Consider the following 16,575-nt stretch of genomic DNA (forward strand, 5'->3'; position numbering starts at 1 on the left):
ACAAGATTGGTCAGTCTTTGTGGCGGCCAGGCATTATTTCCTGTCTAATCAGGCATTAGTTTCTCACTATTCTTCATCAATAACGAAACACGGCTCGAATTCTGTAAAATTATAAGTGTAGCTGCTCGTTGGCTGTGTGTGACCAATGAGCCGAAAATATATAGCCGAGTCTTTAAATTAAACCTTAATGTTTCAGCAAATTTAATAAATTAGGTTAGCACATGATGGTTTACAATCTTTTCAAGATTGCTCATGGCAGTTTGTGCAACGTTGAAATTGAATTTTTGGTCCATACAGTAGTTCCGAATTTGTCCGCTAGGTGGCGCTAGCTGTCAAACGTCATGCGCGCTGTCAAAAGTTCCGTTTACGAGCCCCAGACAGGGAAAATCGGACCTTCCTCAAAACCAAAGTGAAAACTGAGTAAAGAAAGTGATTTCTTGAGTGTTTTCCTCTCGGGTCGGTCGGTTGCGCTTTTCCGCTCGGTCCTGTGGGTAGTCGGGAAAGTGCGCGCGAGAGAACCAGCGAGCGGGAGCGAGAAAAGTGACTGTGACCGCCGTCTTTGTTGCTCGCGTAGCGCCCAGGCTGTGCCATCTCGCGGCTCTTCTGTATCAATTCTCCAGCACGTTACTCCGCTTGGTGATAACGGTGATAAAGGCCACAATACTTAAGCCGCAGCATCCCCGCGGAACGAAACCATTGCCGTGAAAATGAGTGCCAATGTGTCGTGTTTTGTGCGCCTATCCAGCAGCATGATGTCACACTGTGCCAAGTGTGGGCCAAGCAGAGTCCCGCCTCATCCGCGGATTAGTGACCGGATACGGGGAGCCCGCGCTTCGTCCGGCACGGCCGCCTGCTACTACTACTACCCACGGCCGACGCCGCAGAAGGATACCCGAAGAAGTGGTAGCGGCCTTCTCGGAAGCTGCCGCGCAACGGCCGCGTCCAACTTCCTCCTGCGAAGGGGCGAGTTCCCGCGGACGTACACACAAGCAGCGTCAACACTCACCCGAGAGCAGCTACACGATTTGGTGTACAGGCTAAACGAAGATGAAAGGGAATTGCTTATGAACACTCTGAAGCAGTTCGAGTCGAACAAAGTGAAGGCAGAGTTTGAAGGTGAAATTTAACACTTCGGCTCCACTCCTTTTTATTTCGATTATATTCGTTTTTCCGTTTCAAATTTCGATGTGCCTTCTACACACACTCACCCACACGGGCGTCTCTCGAACAGGGAGAAGGGATTCGGAATGGCAGAATCTTCCCGGCACGCTTGGGGGTTGACCGCAGCGGGTTCAAAAATAGAACCCCCCTCAGACCTTCGCGAGCAACTTGGTTCCGCGGCAGATGAGAAGAGAATGTAAACAAAGCTCACCTCTAATTGGCCGCCTGCAGCACGTAGCGGGCCACGAGCACGGCACGCTTTAGCATAACCGTAAAACAAGCACGGCCAACCAGCAACAAGTTCTGCCGTTCTGCACTCCCTTCTCCGCTGCCCCTCCCGGCATCCGGCATGGTGGTCCATTGCAGGCGTCGATTATGATTCATTCGTTTGCCGAGTAGCACCGCTCGGATAAGGTACTTCGCAGCGAAAAGTTAAATATTCATTAGAACACAATCCGTCATCTGCAGTCGGACCACCACCAGCCGGTCGAGTGATGTAATCCGACCGCCAACAGCGCCCACTCCGTCAACTTCTTTTCAAGTCTGTCAGCCACATCATTACCTCCAGCCATATAACACGGACCAACAGAACACGGCACCACAGCGGACACCAGTTATTCTTTACACCTGTACAGCAAAACCGACACTGACTTATCTAAACCCTTATCTGTAACAGTAATTGTCTCTGCGGGAGCTGCACGTATGTCTCCAATCAGAGTACGCTATCGTCGGACGTAGGACCTCTGTTATGTTCTATCTCTCTATCGCTCTCTATCAGCACCCTGTCGCCTATTCTCTCGTGTAAGCCATCAATGTGAACCTAATTTCGATGCTATCTTGGTAATCGTATTAAACGTTTGTGTTCTGCTTTCGATAGCTATAACTACCTTCGTTCCTTCGTTTATCTTTCTGCCATACGTACGTTTCCGCTGGCCTGATTCACTAAACGATGCTCCTCTATATGGCAAGAGTGAAAGCTTTGTTCGGTAGGTTACGCGATAAAAAATGTAATGTAAAAATAAAATACATTAGTAATTGCAAAAGCTCATTTACGGTTTAGTTGACACACAAATAGTTTGCAATTCTGGCGGCCCGTAATCGATTCCCCAGTCGTAACGGATGGGCACATCGTGATTGGTTGGAAAGCAATTTGCGTCCCAGGTGACGGTAACGATCTGCCGGTTCGAAATGGTTATCTTACAATCGATCCCTGTGCAATTACTACACCGAAGATTGGTTTGGCCGTTGAGTTCATCTCGAAGCTATCAATTTAAAAGCAAAGAGTTCCTCCATGCTCCCAACGCTGGTAGCAGCAAGATTTACTTTAATCGTGCAAAATTTCATTCACGACGACCTACGACCTGTCGGATCAGGGTTAGGAACGCGTTTAATCTTCACGCCCAAGGCGCTGCATCCGATGGTGCGACGACGTTGTGGTCTCGTTTGGCACATCATCAATGGAACGTGCTACGGTATTCATAGTCGGTCCCTCATACATCGTTAGGTGGTTAGGTCCCCGGGGTGTGGTAATGAAGTAACCACGATAATGACAGCGGAATGAGAAACGACTGTTACTATATTCAAAATCCTACCCCTACAACATAGGGCAGTTGGCAGCAACCGTTTGGCGAAGTAGATTCGGCCGCCCGGCAAAACTAAAACCTGTCCTGGGAGATGTAGATCCTACCGGTTCCTACTGCGCTGTACCGGAAGATTGGCTGCAGAAAAAGTTCGGTATGCTTTGTGTATGTTATTTTCTTTAGGCTTGTGTTTGTCTATTTTTATTTTTATTGCGTGCATAATGCTGGGAAAACTGGTTTCTGGTTGAGTGCTTCCGCTTTACTAACACAAAAACGGCTTCAGTATTTACGGATATGTCTCGTTTTGATTCTTTCCGATAGCTGTAGACAACCCAGTTGATAGCTTTCTGAAACAAACATAACAAACTTTTGAACTTTTGTGCTTAAACTAAAGTATTCTATCACTTAGAGCTCAACGCTGAGTTCACATTTTTCTACAGCATTGTAAATCTCTTGAATTTTTGAAAAATATTCAAACATTGTATCCCATTAGTTTCTCATTTTTTAAAGCCATTGCCATTGTTTACCATGCAAACGCATGGTATTGGTATTTACAATATGCTAACTCTACCAATAACACTGAAAATTAACCCGATAACCAAGTAGCTGGATGATATTTAGAATAGATCAATTGATGATCAATCATTGAGTTCTTAGTTTGTTGTATTATATATGTTATCATTTCATTTTAATTTTACGAGAATATATTAGATTATAAGACAGTTGTTGTTGAATTTCAAAAAGACGGGTAACATATGTAATCAATACGCTGCGCGTGGCACCGAACAGAAAATTCCACGTCAAATACCTTTCTCTGTATGTGCGCATGTTGGAAATGTGTAATTATGTTGGTGTATAAGGATAATTTTGCAATAACTGACCCACATAGGCACGCTACACCGACTCCGGGGCGCGCTACGCCGTTTCGCGAACGAAGGTGCCTCCGAATCGTACACCGTGAATAAATATTGATTTTTCCATGTATTGGCAGTAGTTACCTCATCATCATGGATTATCCTTGATGCGTTGAATTAAATTTACAGTGTTACTAATGCCGATTGATTTGGATGTTGAATAAATAATCGCTTAATTGCAAGCAACATGTTATGCCTGTGCTAAGCCCGTGTTTTGCAATGTCAAGTAATGCCACGAGCAAATCTACATTTGAATTCAAGTTTAGTTATTACTTCGTTCGATTTTTGTCACATTTTGCCAGTATATATTGTGTCCGTTAAAGTAATGATTATAATGCCAAAAACACTCAATATAATAATACTATTGTAGAACATCGTTTTTTTCTCCACAACTCAATTTATTTGCTTAAACTGATTGGTTTTATCGCGAAAAGGGGCACCTGAAGGCGTCAAGTTTTAATTGGATCCCGTGATAGTTTGGCAACGTTCGCTCCGAAACCTTCCAGCCTACAGCACATTCATTTTGGTCTGTCAGCCGTGGGCAAACGTTAAGCATCTCGCAGCGAACAGCTTCGCCGGAGCGATATAAATTAGATCACAGCATAATTTATGAAAATCACGCTTGGATGAAGGCACAATTTATCTTGTTGGTTTTAATTCACATCTCATTTTTCCCAGGAAGAAGCGGTTAGATTAACGCCAGAGTAGCCAGAACTTTGTACGGGGTATGCGCTCTTGTTCGTGGCTCGATCTGTTGTGGTCTTGTGTAGCTATCCTACGCCCACCTTATCCTCACCAATAATCCATTAATCATTTGTATAGAGTAACGTGGCTTTGGCAAATTTAGCTTCAAACGTAATTCTTGAATATAGCACAACATTCAAGCTATACCCATTTGTTGTTCTTCACTTAACACACATCTTCCGCTACATAACTCGCTTTGACATCGCAAAATTGCCCAATCCCGAAAGGCGCCGAAAGTGCAAGGACTAGCAAAGTAATTAGTTTTCCTCCGTAACTCTCGTGGATCGTGATAGAACGAGTTTTTTCTGCCTTTTTGTGGTCTGGTTTCTCGTTACTGTCGCACATCTGCTGGCGATTATCACGCGCTACGAAAAGGTTGTTTACGTAATGTGTAGTAATGTTAACCATCGCACGCCTAACGCCACGCTTTCCGAAAACAAAATTTGCTCAAGAAAATACCACAACTCGTTCCGATTTGTATCGTAAATAGTCTCATCCCTAAAAATAGCATAGTCTGATAACTGCAGCGTGTTAAAGCAGCATGGTTTTGGGCGTTCTCCGCGTGCGTACTAATTGAAAAACAACACATAAGTATGGCTCTCGCGCATGAACTTTTAATTTCAACATTGAATTATGCATGCGACAACCTATGTTAAACACAGTTTCAAACGCTTTTCCGCGCTCTTTCCTTTTCCATTCTTTTGTTTCATCTATTTTCGAGAAAATGGGAGTTTGTTGTTAATTGTATATAAATAATAGATGAGTGCATTCGTCCTGCAACTCAAGACAATTTGCATGCATGTGGTGGGTGGTGCACTGGAAAGGGCGGGTTTGAGCCTGGGGCTTGCTAAAATAATTTGTCATTACATTACCATCTATCTTCAGCTGAAACGGTCCCACCACCAGCAACACCGGCCCTCATGAAACGTAAGTATTCTCGTGCACTGGATGCACCACCACTCTGTTCCGTTTGCCTTAACTTAGCACGGTTTCTGTTACGATGGAGGCGCATGGTTCCTCATTCCTCGGTGGGTTTAATGGGTGCCTGGTTGTTTTGGGTAGCGTTTCGTGTGAATCAAACACTTCACCAGTACCAGCCAACGTTTAAGCTAAGTATTTGTTGTGACGCAATCATTCGCTAAATTCGTTTGCAAAAGGGTACGAATATTTTTTAAACACGATCCGGGATTAAAGCCACCTAAAGTGGCACAGAAATGGATTACGAAACGGTGCTCGTCGCATTTTTGAACGAACTCGACCGAGGGCCAGTATAATTGGACCGAAAGTCAGTCAAAACAGACGTCCGACGGCGTGCTGATGAATAGTATCTAATTGAATCACGTCTCCGTGCGCACGTCTGCTCGTGTTTTGAAAAGGAAAATCGTTTTATAAAATCATTCTCTCTAAAGAACACTGGGCCACAGGCACGGCGCTGCCACTCTAGCGTAATGAAAAGCTCCAAAAAGATGGAAATCGTTAAGCGCCTTTTGTTTGTCTTTGTTGCTGTGTTTTTTTCAAGCATTTTTACCGCCAGAAACAGGACCAGAATAGATGATGATTTGAAAATATACCTTATGAAATGTTCGGTCGCCCCTTGCTTTCCCGGCTTTCGCCGCCATGCAAAACTCCGTGTTCAGTTTCCATTTGCCAACCTGACAGTTCCGACCAATTGAAAGTCGGGTGTTCCTGCTGAGAACGCACCAGGATATATCTTTCTCGAGCAGCGACCGACGAACCACCGTTTCTCTCGAGAACGGAAGACTTTCTGTTGGTTTCGTTTATTTTTGCTTCTGTGCTATGTTTTCTGCCCCCAGTTCCCGGTATCTTAAAGCATGGCCTGGAAGTTAGCTACTCCGCAACCGGTAAGTGTGTGAACCAGAGCGTTGGACTTGAGAGGACCGCTGCATGTGGTGGAACATTCGCAGCCATGTGAAAGAATCGTCGTTTCGCTTGACGTGTTACCACCTTCCACCTGATGAATGCCTTCAACAGAGCGCACTGAAGAGGCCTTCCGCTCGTCGGTCGGGTGGTGCTGAAGATACTATGGTTTTGTGCGCTAACTAACTGCTCAGATGTTCGTCAAAAGACTTCTGATTTAAACAGCCGAATGCCATTCGGATGTCTGGCCAACCGTGGGGTTGATTAAGGTTAAACTCAGAAACTATTTTAACACCGCACGAGGGCAAGATGAAAGATAAAGATAATAAATTATGCAAACGCGATAACGAACCACAGCAACTGAGCCGTTGGGCGAAGCTTCAACACTCGTTTGCAATTTTGATGTTTGGCGGTAAAGCAAAAAAAAACTTTGCGAAACTTTAATGAATTCTGTCCTGTTCAATCAGAGAGTTTGCTTAAGGTGTAAGTAAAACTGCGAGCACACGGAGTATCTTTTCTGGTTTTTAAGGCAACCAACCATTTCGGTGTGTGCTGCTGTGTCATGCTTTGTCGCAAATTCTTCTTGTTGCGAAAGGTTCACACCGGTTGAGCATAATACCCAAATGTGCCTCGGTCGTGATGTGCGATAAAATCCCTTTTCCGAAGCAAAAAGAAAGAAGCGGACGCCGTGGACGCGGGTTTTTTGTCACCCGTTTTTGGGCCCAACGTCCTGTTGCTTTCTCGGAGAAGCACCGGAGAGCTGGCAGAGCACGGCTTAGCGCTTTTCGCTTGGCTTCGCCGCAGGGAAGGCAATTTCCGGTTTGGCAGAATGTTTAACTTTGTGTGCAGTAAATATTTTCCCAAACTTACCTGAACCAGCGCCTGGATTTGGCAACAACGTTCATAACGTTTCCCTGTGCTACCCGATGGCTTAATCAATGCTTTAAAAAGTCCTCCACGTTCGCATCGATTAGAAGAACCCTGGTTGGGTTTGCCTGGTCCGTGTAATTGGCAGTTTGTGGGACTAGGGCCAACTTTTCGGTCGGATCGTCTTCGGCTACGACGAAATCGGACAAGGCCATGAAATTAGCTAATTTTTGTTGTCCCTCGTTTAACGATAACAACTGGGATCCGTTATAATTTAGACATTCAGCCACCCTCCCGTCACAAGGTGGGCCTACAAGAGAGTCTGACGGATCGTTTAGAACCTTTAAAGTGTTCGCTTAAAGTTTTAATGACGCGCACATTAGAACTCCTGGCTGCGTACGATTTTCCGACTAGGAAAACACGTCCCATTTTCTAGTCCCAATACCAGCATGCAAATTCGCATTATTTGTTGTGGTAATTAGTATGTTGACATTTGGGACGTGTGTATTTTGAAAAATGACTGCCTTTTCGTGCCAGAAAACCCCGGTGGCGAATGGGGACAGTCAATTGAATCCCCGGTTTTGCGATACACACTAGCAGCAAACGTACGATGCTATGTTCGGAACTGAAAACGGTGTTCCATTAGGAAGAAGCCAACTACGGTTGTGAAGATGTGATAGACAAAACTGTCGCTAGCAATTCAAAACATCATGTTCCTCTCGGTTCTATGCGTTTCGGGTATCATCGATAAATGTTTAGAAGTATAAGATTAAAAATGAAACAAATCAGGATTGAACCTAAAGCTATGAAATTGAACCTACATGTTCCTTACCCTACAGTTGGATTGCTCAACGCTCTGCCTTTCATCGGGTTTGGATTTCTGGACAACTTCACCATGATCATCGCGGTAAGTTTCTCGGCGTTTTCATGACAACATTAATAGTGAAATTATTCCAACATTATCTGTTTCAATTTCTTGGACCCGTCACGCCTCATCCGAAATCCTTCGGCAATTCTTTGACATGCAAAATCGATTGGCCGAATTGATTATGCATCGCATCCGAATCCGTCTCGCTCGTGGGTCTTTTCGCTTTGCCAAATCTGCGACAAATTGTACCTACGCAGGGTGACTACATTGAGCATACGCTCGGATTATTTATGTGCATATCGACCATGGCAGCGGCCGCCCTGGGGAATACTATAAGCGACGTCATCGGTATCGGCTCGGCGTTCTACGTGGAGAAGCTTGCGGAGATGAGCGGCGTGAAGCCGCCGAAGCTGTCCCCGATTCAGCTGGAGATGAAATCTAGTCGGAGAGCGGCAAACTTGGTAAGCATCTGTGACGAAATCGATGGGATAAATGCATGATTTATGAGTTGTTAGCGGTGTATGGAAAGGCATTTCACCGGTTATCAATAGCCCATCACTCAGGGGAGGGCGCTTTGCATTCCGGCCGACCCCAATCAATTTGGCGCGCCAACTTTCTTTCACCCATGTGCGAGTCGCGTGTTCGGCACATTTATTGTGCTGATCTGCGAAAAAAAAATATATTCCTTTTGCCTTTTCTTGTGTGCTTTTTTGGACATTGTTTTGTTATATTCTAACACATTCTTATTCGCTTTTCTTCACCCCAACGAACGAACGAACGCGATAGGGTCGAGTGGTTGGCATTACGGTCGGATGTCTGTTGGGAATGTGTCCTTTATTATTCAAGAGCGATGATAAAGAAAAGGATAAGGACAAAGAGAAGAGCAAACCGAAGGCGCCGACAAAGGACAACCAACCGGGCGAAGACGTGGTGGTGGTTGTGGCAGAAAAATAAGGCACCTCTAGCCCAGCGAGCGAGAGAAAAGGAAGGAAATCCTGCGATTATCCCGTTCGGGGATTACCACGGCCGGTTGTGTGGTTTTGGGTCAATTTGGGATGGTCGATGTTGCTGCATACACACAAACGTACTACACTCTGTCCCACAGCAACGAGAACCGTAAATTGAATTAAGCGGTTCTGCTTCAGGAATGGTTAACATTTTACGTTGATTGAGTGAGAGCGACCGAGTTTCCTTGCTTCTACAGCATTCCCGGTGCCGGCAGTGTCGGGAGGACGAAAATCTACTCTAGCGTTACAAGACACCAACTGTTGCATTAGTTTCGTTCGATTGTGTAAATATTGTCTGTGTCTGGTTGGTTTTCGATTTCATCGCGAAAGCACTAACCGAGCCATGAAGTAAACAATAGGGACCTTCTACGGGTTCGGCCAGCGGTCTGTTGTCTCATCGCTTCCGGCAACACTAGAGCGATTCATTAACGAGGGGCGCTCATTAGCTATTGACTAGCCAATTTATAGGTGATGTTAGATATTTATACTTCTGCTAACGCTGTTAAACTTTTGAAATACAATTTAGTGCGTCACAGTTTAAAACAATATGTTACAACCGCATAGCTCGACTTCGCCGCTACCCTACGGCATGCTTTGCAGTCTTTTCTAACCACACTAGAAGTTCGTTAATGAAAGGTGTTTGAGTTTTTTCGCATAATAAATTGTTAATGACTCTTAGAATCGTTACCCTACATCGGAGAGACTAGTAAAACTAGTCGATTTATCTAATCTACTCTTAACGCAAATTAATCTATAGATATACTCCAAAGGCATTCCTTAATGCGAATGTGTAGCATAGCTTTTATGCCGAGTTTGGTTCAAGATGAGACGATGCTGTCTGAGGTTCAAGTAAAAAGTAACGATGAAATCAAACAGGGCAAGTCCATAGCTCTCTTTCGCGCTGGTTTACCAAAGTTTCCCAATATTGCAATACATTAACCGAAACAATTTCAAATCTACAGCCAACCGTAGCGAGAAACTTTCAATGGAAAGCAAAATATTTCGAATTATACTTAATCATATATTACAATGCGGAAAATGGTTGCAATCGGGTCCATGAAAGAAAGAATAATGCAGGAATAGTTTAGTCGATTAGAAATAGTAGATATCGTTGGAAATAGCTTTCTGGAAATCAGAGACCAATTTGTCATATATTCGATAGACTTAAAAGGGAAACCTCATGTACGTCAAAATAATAATCTAGCATCGTTCTCATTGTTTGCCGAACTTCGATGAGCAAAAGAAACCAATTTTATTGGACGCGTGTGCGAATGTTGCGATTTTCATACCGGTCGTTCAACGTGTGGAGATCCTAACAGGATTCGAACTCCTGTTCCGTTGAACACTGCTAGGAGTATGTAGAAAATATTGGAAACACTTCTCAGTAGATCTTAATTCCAAAATTATGACACACAATACGCGCGCGAAGACCATGAAGCCCGAACGCTTTAGAAGTAGCTCCCATTGTCTTTCTAGTGAAAATTGATGGCTCTGAACAAAATTCTTCCACGCACTAAGCTCCAAACACGTCCCGTTAACGACGGGCTCGTGCAAATCCCTCCATTTTAAGCACAATAATATTCTAAACTAAACGCTCTATTACTTATACCCACCCTGGCCTTACGTACTGCTACGGAATGTGAAGAGATTTGAAAAATGAAGCCGAAACGGATCGTCTAAGGCGTGAACTATTTTTCTACAACTGGCAGCGCAGTAATGTGTAGTAGTACCAATAGCTTCCCGTTTAGAATACTCGGCACAGTATCTGACACTGTCAATTGACTAGCTCCCAAATACCCCAAATCCTACATCGTCTTTCATACCTGTACGCGGTGTCCATCACGTGAGAATAGATACGAATTAATAGTGTAAAATGATATATTAAAACAGCATAATGCGAGCGATCGATTAGCAAACGAACGAAAATACCAATCGAATACCAATCATGGCGGAAACTTTCAACTTCAAGTGTAGTAATAATAGAGTAATTTGAGGGTAACAACAACTTGTACTTGAATATAGATGACGAAAAATTTAAACGACGTTATATAATTATGCAAATGCTGTAACATGCTTCTTCCAGTTTTACTAGTGGCAAAAACGACAAGATAATATGCAATAACAAAACGAATACTCAAACCGCAAAGAGACACAAAACGAATGAAATAGTCAAGGAAATATTTACATTATGTGTTCAAGAAGAGGGTTTACAAAACGCCTTCGAGTTTTAAAACGGCCATATCCCCACGCGCCCGACGGCGATAACCAATCAAAACGGAGCTTCAGTTATCATCCAGAAAGACTTTGATCAGCAGCAGCAGCAATACTGATAAATAGTATTCATGCCAATAAAATAAAAATTCACTATCTTACCAGATTATGTCTTTTACTTCGTACCGACGCCAACAATAGTCTGTTTTTTTAGTTACTATTTCGTCGATTTTTACGAAACCCGTTGTTTCCGTTCTTCCTCGCGAAATAAAACACGAAATGGCGTTCCATGATATTCGATTAAACAGTTTATTTTGCCAAGAACGTTGCCATTCGTTGCGTGGGAACGAAAGCGAGAAACTGATTAGTTTCAACAAACAATAAAATTATTAAATAAACTGGAAATATCCAAAAACGGAAAGGTACAGTTTGATTTCATAAACGGATTGCTTAAAGATTATAAAAAATCCAAAATTTCTACTCATGCTGTTATTCAAGTTTCTCTAAACGAAACACTTTCAGAATGTTAGTAATACGCTAGCTACTGCCGATGCTGGTTCTGTGAATGCTACAAAAATTTCAAAAAAGAACTGAACATATCGTAGGTTTGCCTGTAGTGCTTATACATGCCGCCGGCCGTTTCGTGATCCCCGCTGTCCGGACACCATGGACCTTTGTCGAGCATAAGTGGAATGAAATGGTCGTACGAACAATTTTGAGATCCTTGATCGGTTCGTTCGGCGTAGACATCGGATTCTGCGACCGCATTCTCTGGACGCCGCTGGTGTTCTTCATCAGGATGAAGAAAGTCAATTTGTGACACGACCGTGTTACTTCCGGTGGAATCACAAATAAAGCGGATATGGGGGTAGCGATACGGGATGTACGAATCGGCTCGCCATTTGTTTGTACCATGCCATTTTTCGTTGAGCTGCTCCCGGCGGGGTCCCGAAGAAAGAGCATTCTCGCAGTCTTTTAGTGTTTCGTTCATCGCTAGCAGTTGCGACGCGGTTATGGGTCCATCCAAGATGCAGTCTTCGAGTGTGTCTGTTTCACTGGGTAAACCGGCCCCGTCTGCCAAGTCTTCCGCCAGCCCGCTTTGATGAGAGCTGTTGGATATCTTGCTAGTGCCGGAAAGCTGCACTCGGCCAATGCTTGTCGATCCTCGATAGAGCAGGTTTCCAGGTAGTTGAAGATTGCTAGCTAACAGGAAGGCTCCCGCAATGGTCATCACGCTAGCCGTGTAGCTTAGAGCCATTACGGTGGTGTAGTGGATCAATTGCTTTGCCATGGCGAACGAGGGAAGGAAATTGATCAGTTCTGTGTACGTCAACCAGCCGCGCGTTAAACCTTGCCGTTTGGCTAGAACTTTCTCTACCGATTTCAGTTTGGCGAAGAAATCATGCTTCGATACGTACGCCTTCCAGTTCTGCGAAGAAAAACGAAAACATTAATATTCATCCAAAATCGATAAGTTCGCACCACGCTTACCATAGCGTCTAAGAATTCCAGCTCCAATGATTTCATTTGTTCGCGGGTCATACTTCCCGACTCTGCCCAGGCACTTAAATAAATGTCCTCGTCGTAGCCACAATAAAATTTTGTGGACACCATCTGTAATTTGTAATCGAACAAACAAAAAAAATGTATTTTTGTTATTCAGCTCGACGAACGCTCGTGAACGACAATTTGCTCGGTGAAGCGCAACAGAAAGTAGAAAGGAAAACAACAAACACAACCAAGATTGGCGTTTACCCGTGGAAGATCTTATCGCGCCGCGGAAACCGTTCACTTACCATCGACACTATAAATAATTCGGATGGCGTTACACGTCGAACAAAGGTCGGATCGGTGGCGTTCAAACGATCAAGATAGATCATCGCCAAGATGAGGGAACACGGCGTCACGGTAAGTTTGCCGACGGTCGCAAAGTTCAACCGACTGAGTGAGTGGCCTCGATGAGTTTCGGAGAACACATCCGCGGCGTAATCAGCCAGTGGCCGGCTGATTTTGGTGCACCGCACCTTAGCAGAGCCATAGTACAGTGTTTTCTTGATGCGATCAAGAAACTCTTCGTGATCAATCACCTACACGGAGTACGGGGCAAAACAAGAGACGACCATATTTAGATTACACGCAGCACGCCCATGGCACACGGAGACTTCTTACCTGACTGCCGTCGGTGATGTTTGGACGTTCAAATTCGATCATCATTAATTTGTTTCAATCATGCGTACACCATTGAAACACATTAAAGACAATCGCAATTCGGATTCGTGCTTACTTGCCCACAATAAATATGTTTTGGGGTTTTCACGACAAAAGTTTTTGACGTTGTTGCCTTCCAAAGGAAGTGGCTCCCGTACGCAGCCTGAAAATGACATTTCCCGCGTACTGATTTGTGAGGGGTAGGAAGGAGATAATTTTTTATTTTTAGTTATTTAAATATTTAAAATACTTTAAAATAGAAGGTTATTTTTACGGGAATACAAAACGAACGTAATGTAATTCCTTGAATTAGTACTAGTCGAAGGAGCGTCGTTTGCTCGACCGTCTGCTAGCCTGCTCGAATTCGAGTTCGCGGACTATTACAAAAAATGACCGTTACTGGTGAGGTCGCTATATTTATCATACTTGAAGCACATATTCAAAACACAATAATAATCAACAATTTCATCAATAAAAAAAATAAACAAAACCATTGAAAAAAGTTTGTATGGAAAAATGAGTTAGTACGGGTTGTCTTTTCTTAGTCTTTGTCTTTTGACCCGGTCTTTTATTTTGGAGTTGTCTTTTCTTAGTCTAGATTCCAACTGCTCGAATGACGATTTATGCGTGTGTGTGTATGTCAACTTGTCAACTGCAGCTGATTACGAAATTTTGTTTACGGTGTTTATTTGTTATCCTGTTCAAAAAGTAATCATGCTCAAAATAAAGTCTCTTGTTTCCATCTCGTCCAATGTGGTAAGTAAAACAATGGTCTGGTCATACAATTGGTTGATCCTCGCGTCCTGGTTCATGCCGTGTTTCGTTCCGTATTTGTAGCGCAAATTGCACACGAGTAAGAAAACATTCCTCAACCTTGTGCCAATCGTCGTGGAGCAGACTGGTCGTGGAGAACGGGCTTACGATATTTTCTCCCGGCTGCTGAAAGAACGCATCATTTGCCTAATGGGCCCGATTCATGACGATCTGAGCTCACTGATTGTGGCGCAGCTACTGTTTCTGCAGTCAGAAAACGGAACCAAACCGATTCACATGTACATCAACTCCCCGGGCGGAAGTGTTACGGCTGGGCTGGCCATTTACGACACGATGCAATACGTAAAACCACCGGTAGCGACGTGGTGTGTCGGTCAAGCGTGCTCGATGGGATCGCTGCTTCTGGCTGCCGGTGCTCCAGGGATGCGCCATTCGTTACCAAATGCGCGCATCATGATACATCAACCGTCCGGTGGAGCACAGGGGCAAGCGACTGACATACAGATTCAGGCGGCGGAAATACAAAAATTGAAGAAACAGTTGACTGAAATCTACGGCAAACATACGAAAACGTCAATGGACGTACTGTACTCAAAAATGGAGCGCGACACATTCCTCAGTCCGGAAGAGGCACAGACGATCGGCATCATAGATACTGTGTTAGAACACCCGCCGTCGTCCACTGAAGGAACAGCGTAACTAATTGTCTATGGTGCACCGTACATACAAACAACGCTGAGGCCAGCAAACGGGTGTGGCGTTAAAAAACCTGAATCGAAAAATAAATAAATGTAAAGTTTAAAAAAATTCGGTATTCAATTCTTGAAAGAACTTACAGCAGAAGCAAAATTACAATAACCGGAACGACCTCAACGACCGCTACATGTGTGTACTGAAGCACCGAAAATGATCGGACTAGTTCCGTTATTAATGAGCAACATAACATTTTAATTAATCGACATGGCAAATGGACTACCCATAAAGTCTGATTTCGTAGGAAAAAACAGAACTAATGCGCACTGAAATTTGATTCGATGCCATCATTTAGATAAGATCTCTTTGGTCTGAATGCCCGGTAATTAAACGATATAGCGACCGCCGAAATGAATACCCCAGTTAGGCTGAAACGGCATTTAGTCAAACAAGTGGCCTTAACGAATCATCATGTCACCTTCATATTTGTGGTCTAGTTTGGCAATTTTGGTGATTGTAAATTGCGTACCAGCTAATAGCGTCGTAAGGGTAAGTATTAGTAGACACGGCTTCTGGTGCGAACCGATGCCTGATTCGACTTGATGTCTTTCAGCGCAATAAGGAACTGGTGGTCGAGAAGGCAAAAACTTGTATAACAAACAAAACGGAATCGTTTATGCTTAAATTTCCGGCCCCGCTTAACTTCACCTCCATCAACAACATTGTACGCTTTTATGGCAATTTTACCATCACCGAAGAAATTCGTTCCCCGCTGGAGGTAATGTTTGGTTGGTGGAAAGTGGTGTCGGTTTCGGTAAATGTTACGCGTTCCGTTTAACCCGACAGGTCACCTTAATCGCGTACCGGTGTACGACAAATTTGCAGAACTGCCAAAAGTATAATGCGCTTCAAATTACCAAGATTTGCTCCTTCCTGGCCGACACCAACTCCTTTTGGTCGCCGTTTGTACAGAGCGTGCAGCCCAGACTCAGATGCCCCATACAGCCCGTAAGTAGGACCCAGCTGATACCCCAGAGACCAACGATACTGACACTGGCACCGTTCTTCATTGCAGAACACGTACTTTTTCAAAGACTCCACGTTTGATTTAAGCTTTTTCACGAGCTTCCCGTTGGAAGGGTACACTTGGCAGACAACGATGAAGCTTCTCTCTACAGGCTACACACCCAAAAGGGAGGTGTTTTGTTTCGCGTGTCAAGCCACTCTGATACGAGGCCGCCGATCATAGGGCAGACACAAGCGCTAAAAGGCTCTCTACGGGTTATTCAAAATCGAGGGCTTGGTTGGGTTGCAAAGGTATTACTTTAGTGAAACAGGTCCTGAGAAATATTTTAGTAAAATAAATTTTAAAATACCTATCCTGCATTCGATGTTTCAGTCGCAAGACCGATGGAGTGCCTCCGTGTCTAATTACGGGCAACATTTCTTCCACCAACAAACTGCAAGGACTGCAAGGCGAATGGAATGCAGTGCAGGGCGGGTGCATGAGAACCACAGCAGAACCAAAACCGAACCGAAACGGAGAAAAAATCCTGCCCTCTTTGAATATTCATCAAGAGAAAGGTTACAGTTTTTCCAGCCAGGTATTTTGGCCATTTTACTGTTATGCTAAAGGTAGCTGAACCCTGCGACCGAAAGCGTGCGTGACA

General features: G+C 44.1%; 4 protein-coding genes across 4 annotated transcripts; 3 read left to right on the top strand and 1 right to left on the bottom strand.

Moving 5' to 3' along the window:
* Positions 1-502: 502 nt before the first annotated feature.
* On the top strand, positions 503-11,388 carry LOC128274634 (transmembrane protein 65). Its single transcript, XM_053012890.1, has 6 exons — positions 503-1,116; positions 2,767-2,895; positions 5,285-5,326; positions 7,984-8,051; positions 8,270-8,473; positions 8,799-11,388. Exons 1-6 carry the CDS (start codon positions 708-710, stop codon positions 8,964-8,966), a joined length of 1,020 nt encoding a protein of 339 aa, XP_052868850.1. The 5' UTR covers positions 503-707; the 3' UTR covers positions 8,967-11,388.
* Positions 11,389-11,516: 128 nt separating this feature from the next.
* Positions 11,517-13,551, bottom strand: LOC128271965 (protein CNPPD1). The gene is made up of 4 exons (XM_053009661.1): positions 13,400-13,551; positions 13,027-13,317; positions 12,722-12,844; positions 11,517-12,659 (listed from the first exon to the last, which is right to left on the bottom strand). Exons 1-4 carry the CDS (start codon positions 13,442-13,444, stop codon positions 11,799-11,801), a joined length of 1,320 nt encoding a protein of 439 aa, XP_052865621.1. The 5' UTR covers positions 13,445-13,551; the 3' UTR covers positions 11,517-11,798.
* Positions 13,552-14,111: 560 nt separating this feature from the next.
* On the top strand, positions 14,112-14,979 carry LOC128272872 (ATP-dependent Clp protease proteolytic subunit, mitochondrial). The gene is made up of 2 exons (XM_053010755.1): positions 14,112-14,194; positions 14,276-14,979. The coding sequence occupies exons 1-2, from the start codon at positions 14,153-14,155 to the stop codon at positions 14,909-14,911; spliced, it is 678 nt and encodes a 225-aa protein (XP_052866715.1). The 5' UTR covers positions 14,112-14,152; the 3' UTR covers positions 14,912-14,979.
* Positions 14,980-15,376: 397 nt separating this feature from the next.
* On the top strand, positions 15,377-16,154 carry LOC128270746 (uncharacterized). The gene is made up of 4 exons (XM_053008162.1): positions 15,377-15,454; positions 15,519-15,683; positions 15,752-15,913; positions 15,981-16,154. The coding sequence occupies exons 1-4, from the start codon at positions 15,377-15,379 to the stop codon at positions 16,152-16,154; spliced, it is 579 nt and encodes a 192-aa protein (XP_052864122.1).
* The last annotated feature ends 421 nt before the right edge of the window (positions 16,155-16,575 follow it).

The sequence above is a fragment of the Anopheles cruzii genome, chromosome 3 (genome assembly GCF_943734635.1).
Source record: "Anopheles cruzii chromosome 3, idAnoCruzAS_RS32_06, whole genome shotgun sequence".
NCBI classification, from domain to species: Eukaryota; Metazoa; Arthropoda; class Insecta; order Diptera; family Culicidae; genus Anopheles; species Anopheles cruzii.

Bases quoted from the DNA above. Each gene is read 5' to 3' on its own strand.
- LOC128274634 (XM_053012890.1), top strand. From the start codon at position 708: ATGAGTGCCAATGTGTCGTGTTTTGTGCGCCTATCCAGCAGCATGATG. The intron at 2,896-5,284 runs GTATGCTTTGTG...ATCTATCTTCAG, and splicing joins TTGGCTGCAGAAAAAGTTCG to CTGAAACGGTCCCACCACCA. The intron at 5,327-7,983 runs GTAAGTATTCTC...CTTACCCTACAG, and splicing joins AACACCGGCCCTCATGAAAC to TTGGATTGCTCAACGCTCTG.
- LOC128271965 (XM_053009661.1), bottom strand. From the start codon at position 13,444: ATGATGATCGAATTTGAACGTCCAAACATCACCGACGGCAGTCAG. The intron at 13,318-13,399 runs GTAAGAAGTCTC...TACTCCGTGTAG, and splicing joins ACATCACCGACGGCAGTCAG to GTGATTGATCACGAAGAGTT. The intron at 12,660-12,721 runs GTAAGCGTGGTG...TTTTCTTCGCAG, and splicing joins TGGAATTCTTAGACGCTATG to AACTGGAAGGCGTACGTATC.
- LOC128272872 (XM_053010755.1), top strand. From the start codon at position 14,153: ATGCTCAAAATAAAGTCTCTTGTTTCCATCTCGTCCAATGTG. The intron at 14,195-14,275 runs GTAAGTAAAACA...CCGTATTTGTAG, and splicing joins TTTCCATCTCGTCCAATGTG to CGCAAATTGCACACGAGTAA.
- LOC128270746 (XM_053008162.1), top strand. From the start codon at position 15,377: ATGTCACCTTCATATTTGTGGTCTAGTTTGGCAATTTTGGTGATTGTA. The intron at 15,684-15,751 runs GTAATGTTTGGT...TTAACCCGACAG, and splicing joins AAATTCGTTCCCCGCTGGAG to GTCACCTTAATCGCGTACCG. The intron at 15,914-15,980 runs GTAAGTAGGACC...TCTTCATTGCAG, and splicing joins TCAGATGCCCCATACAGCCC to AACACGTACTTTTTCAAAGA.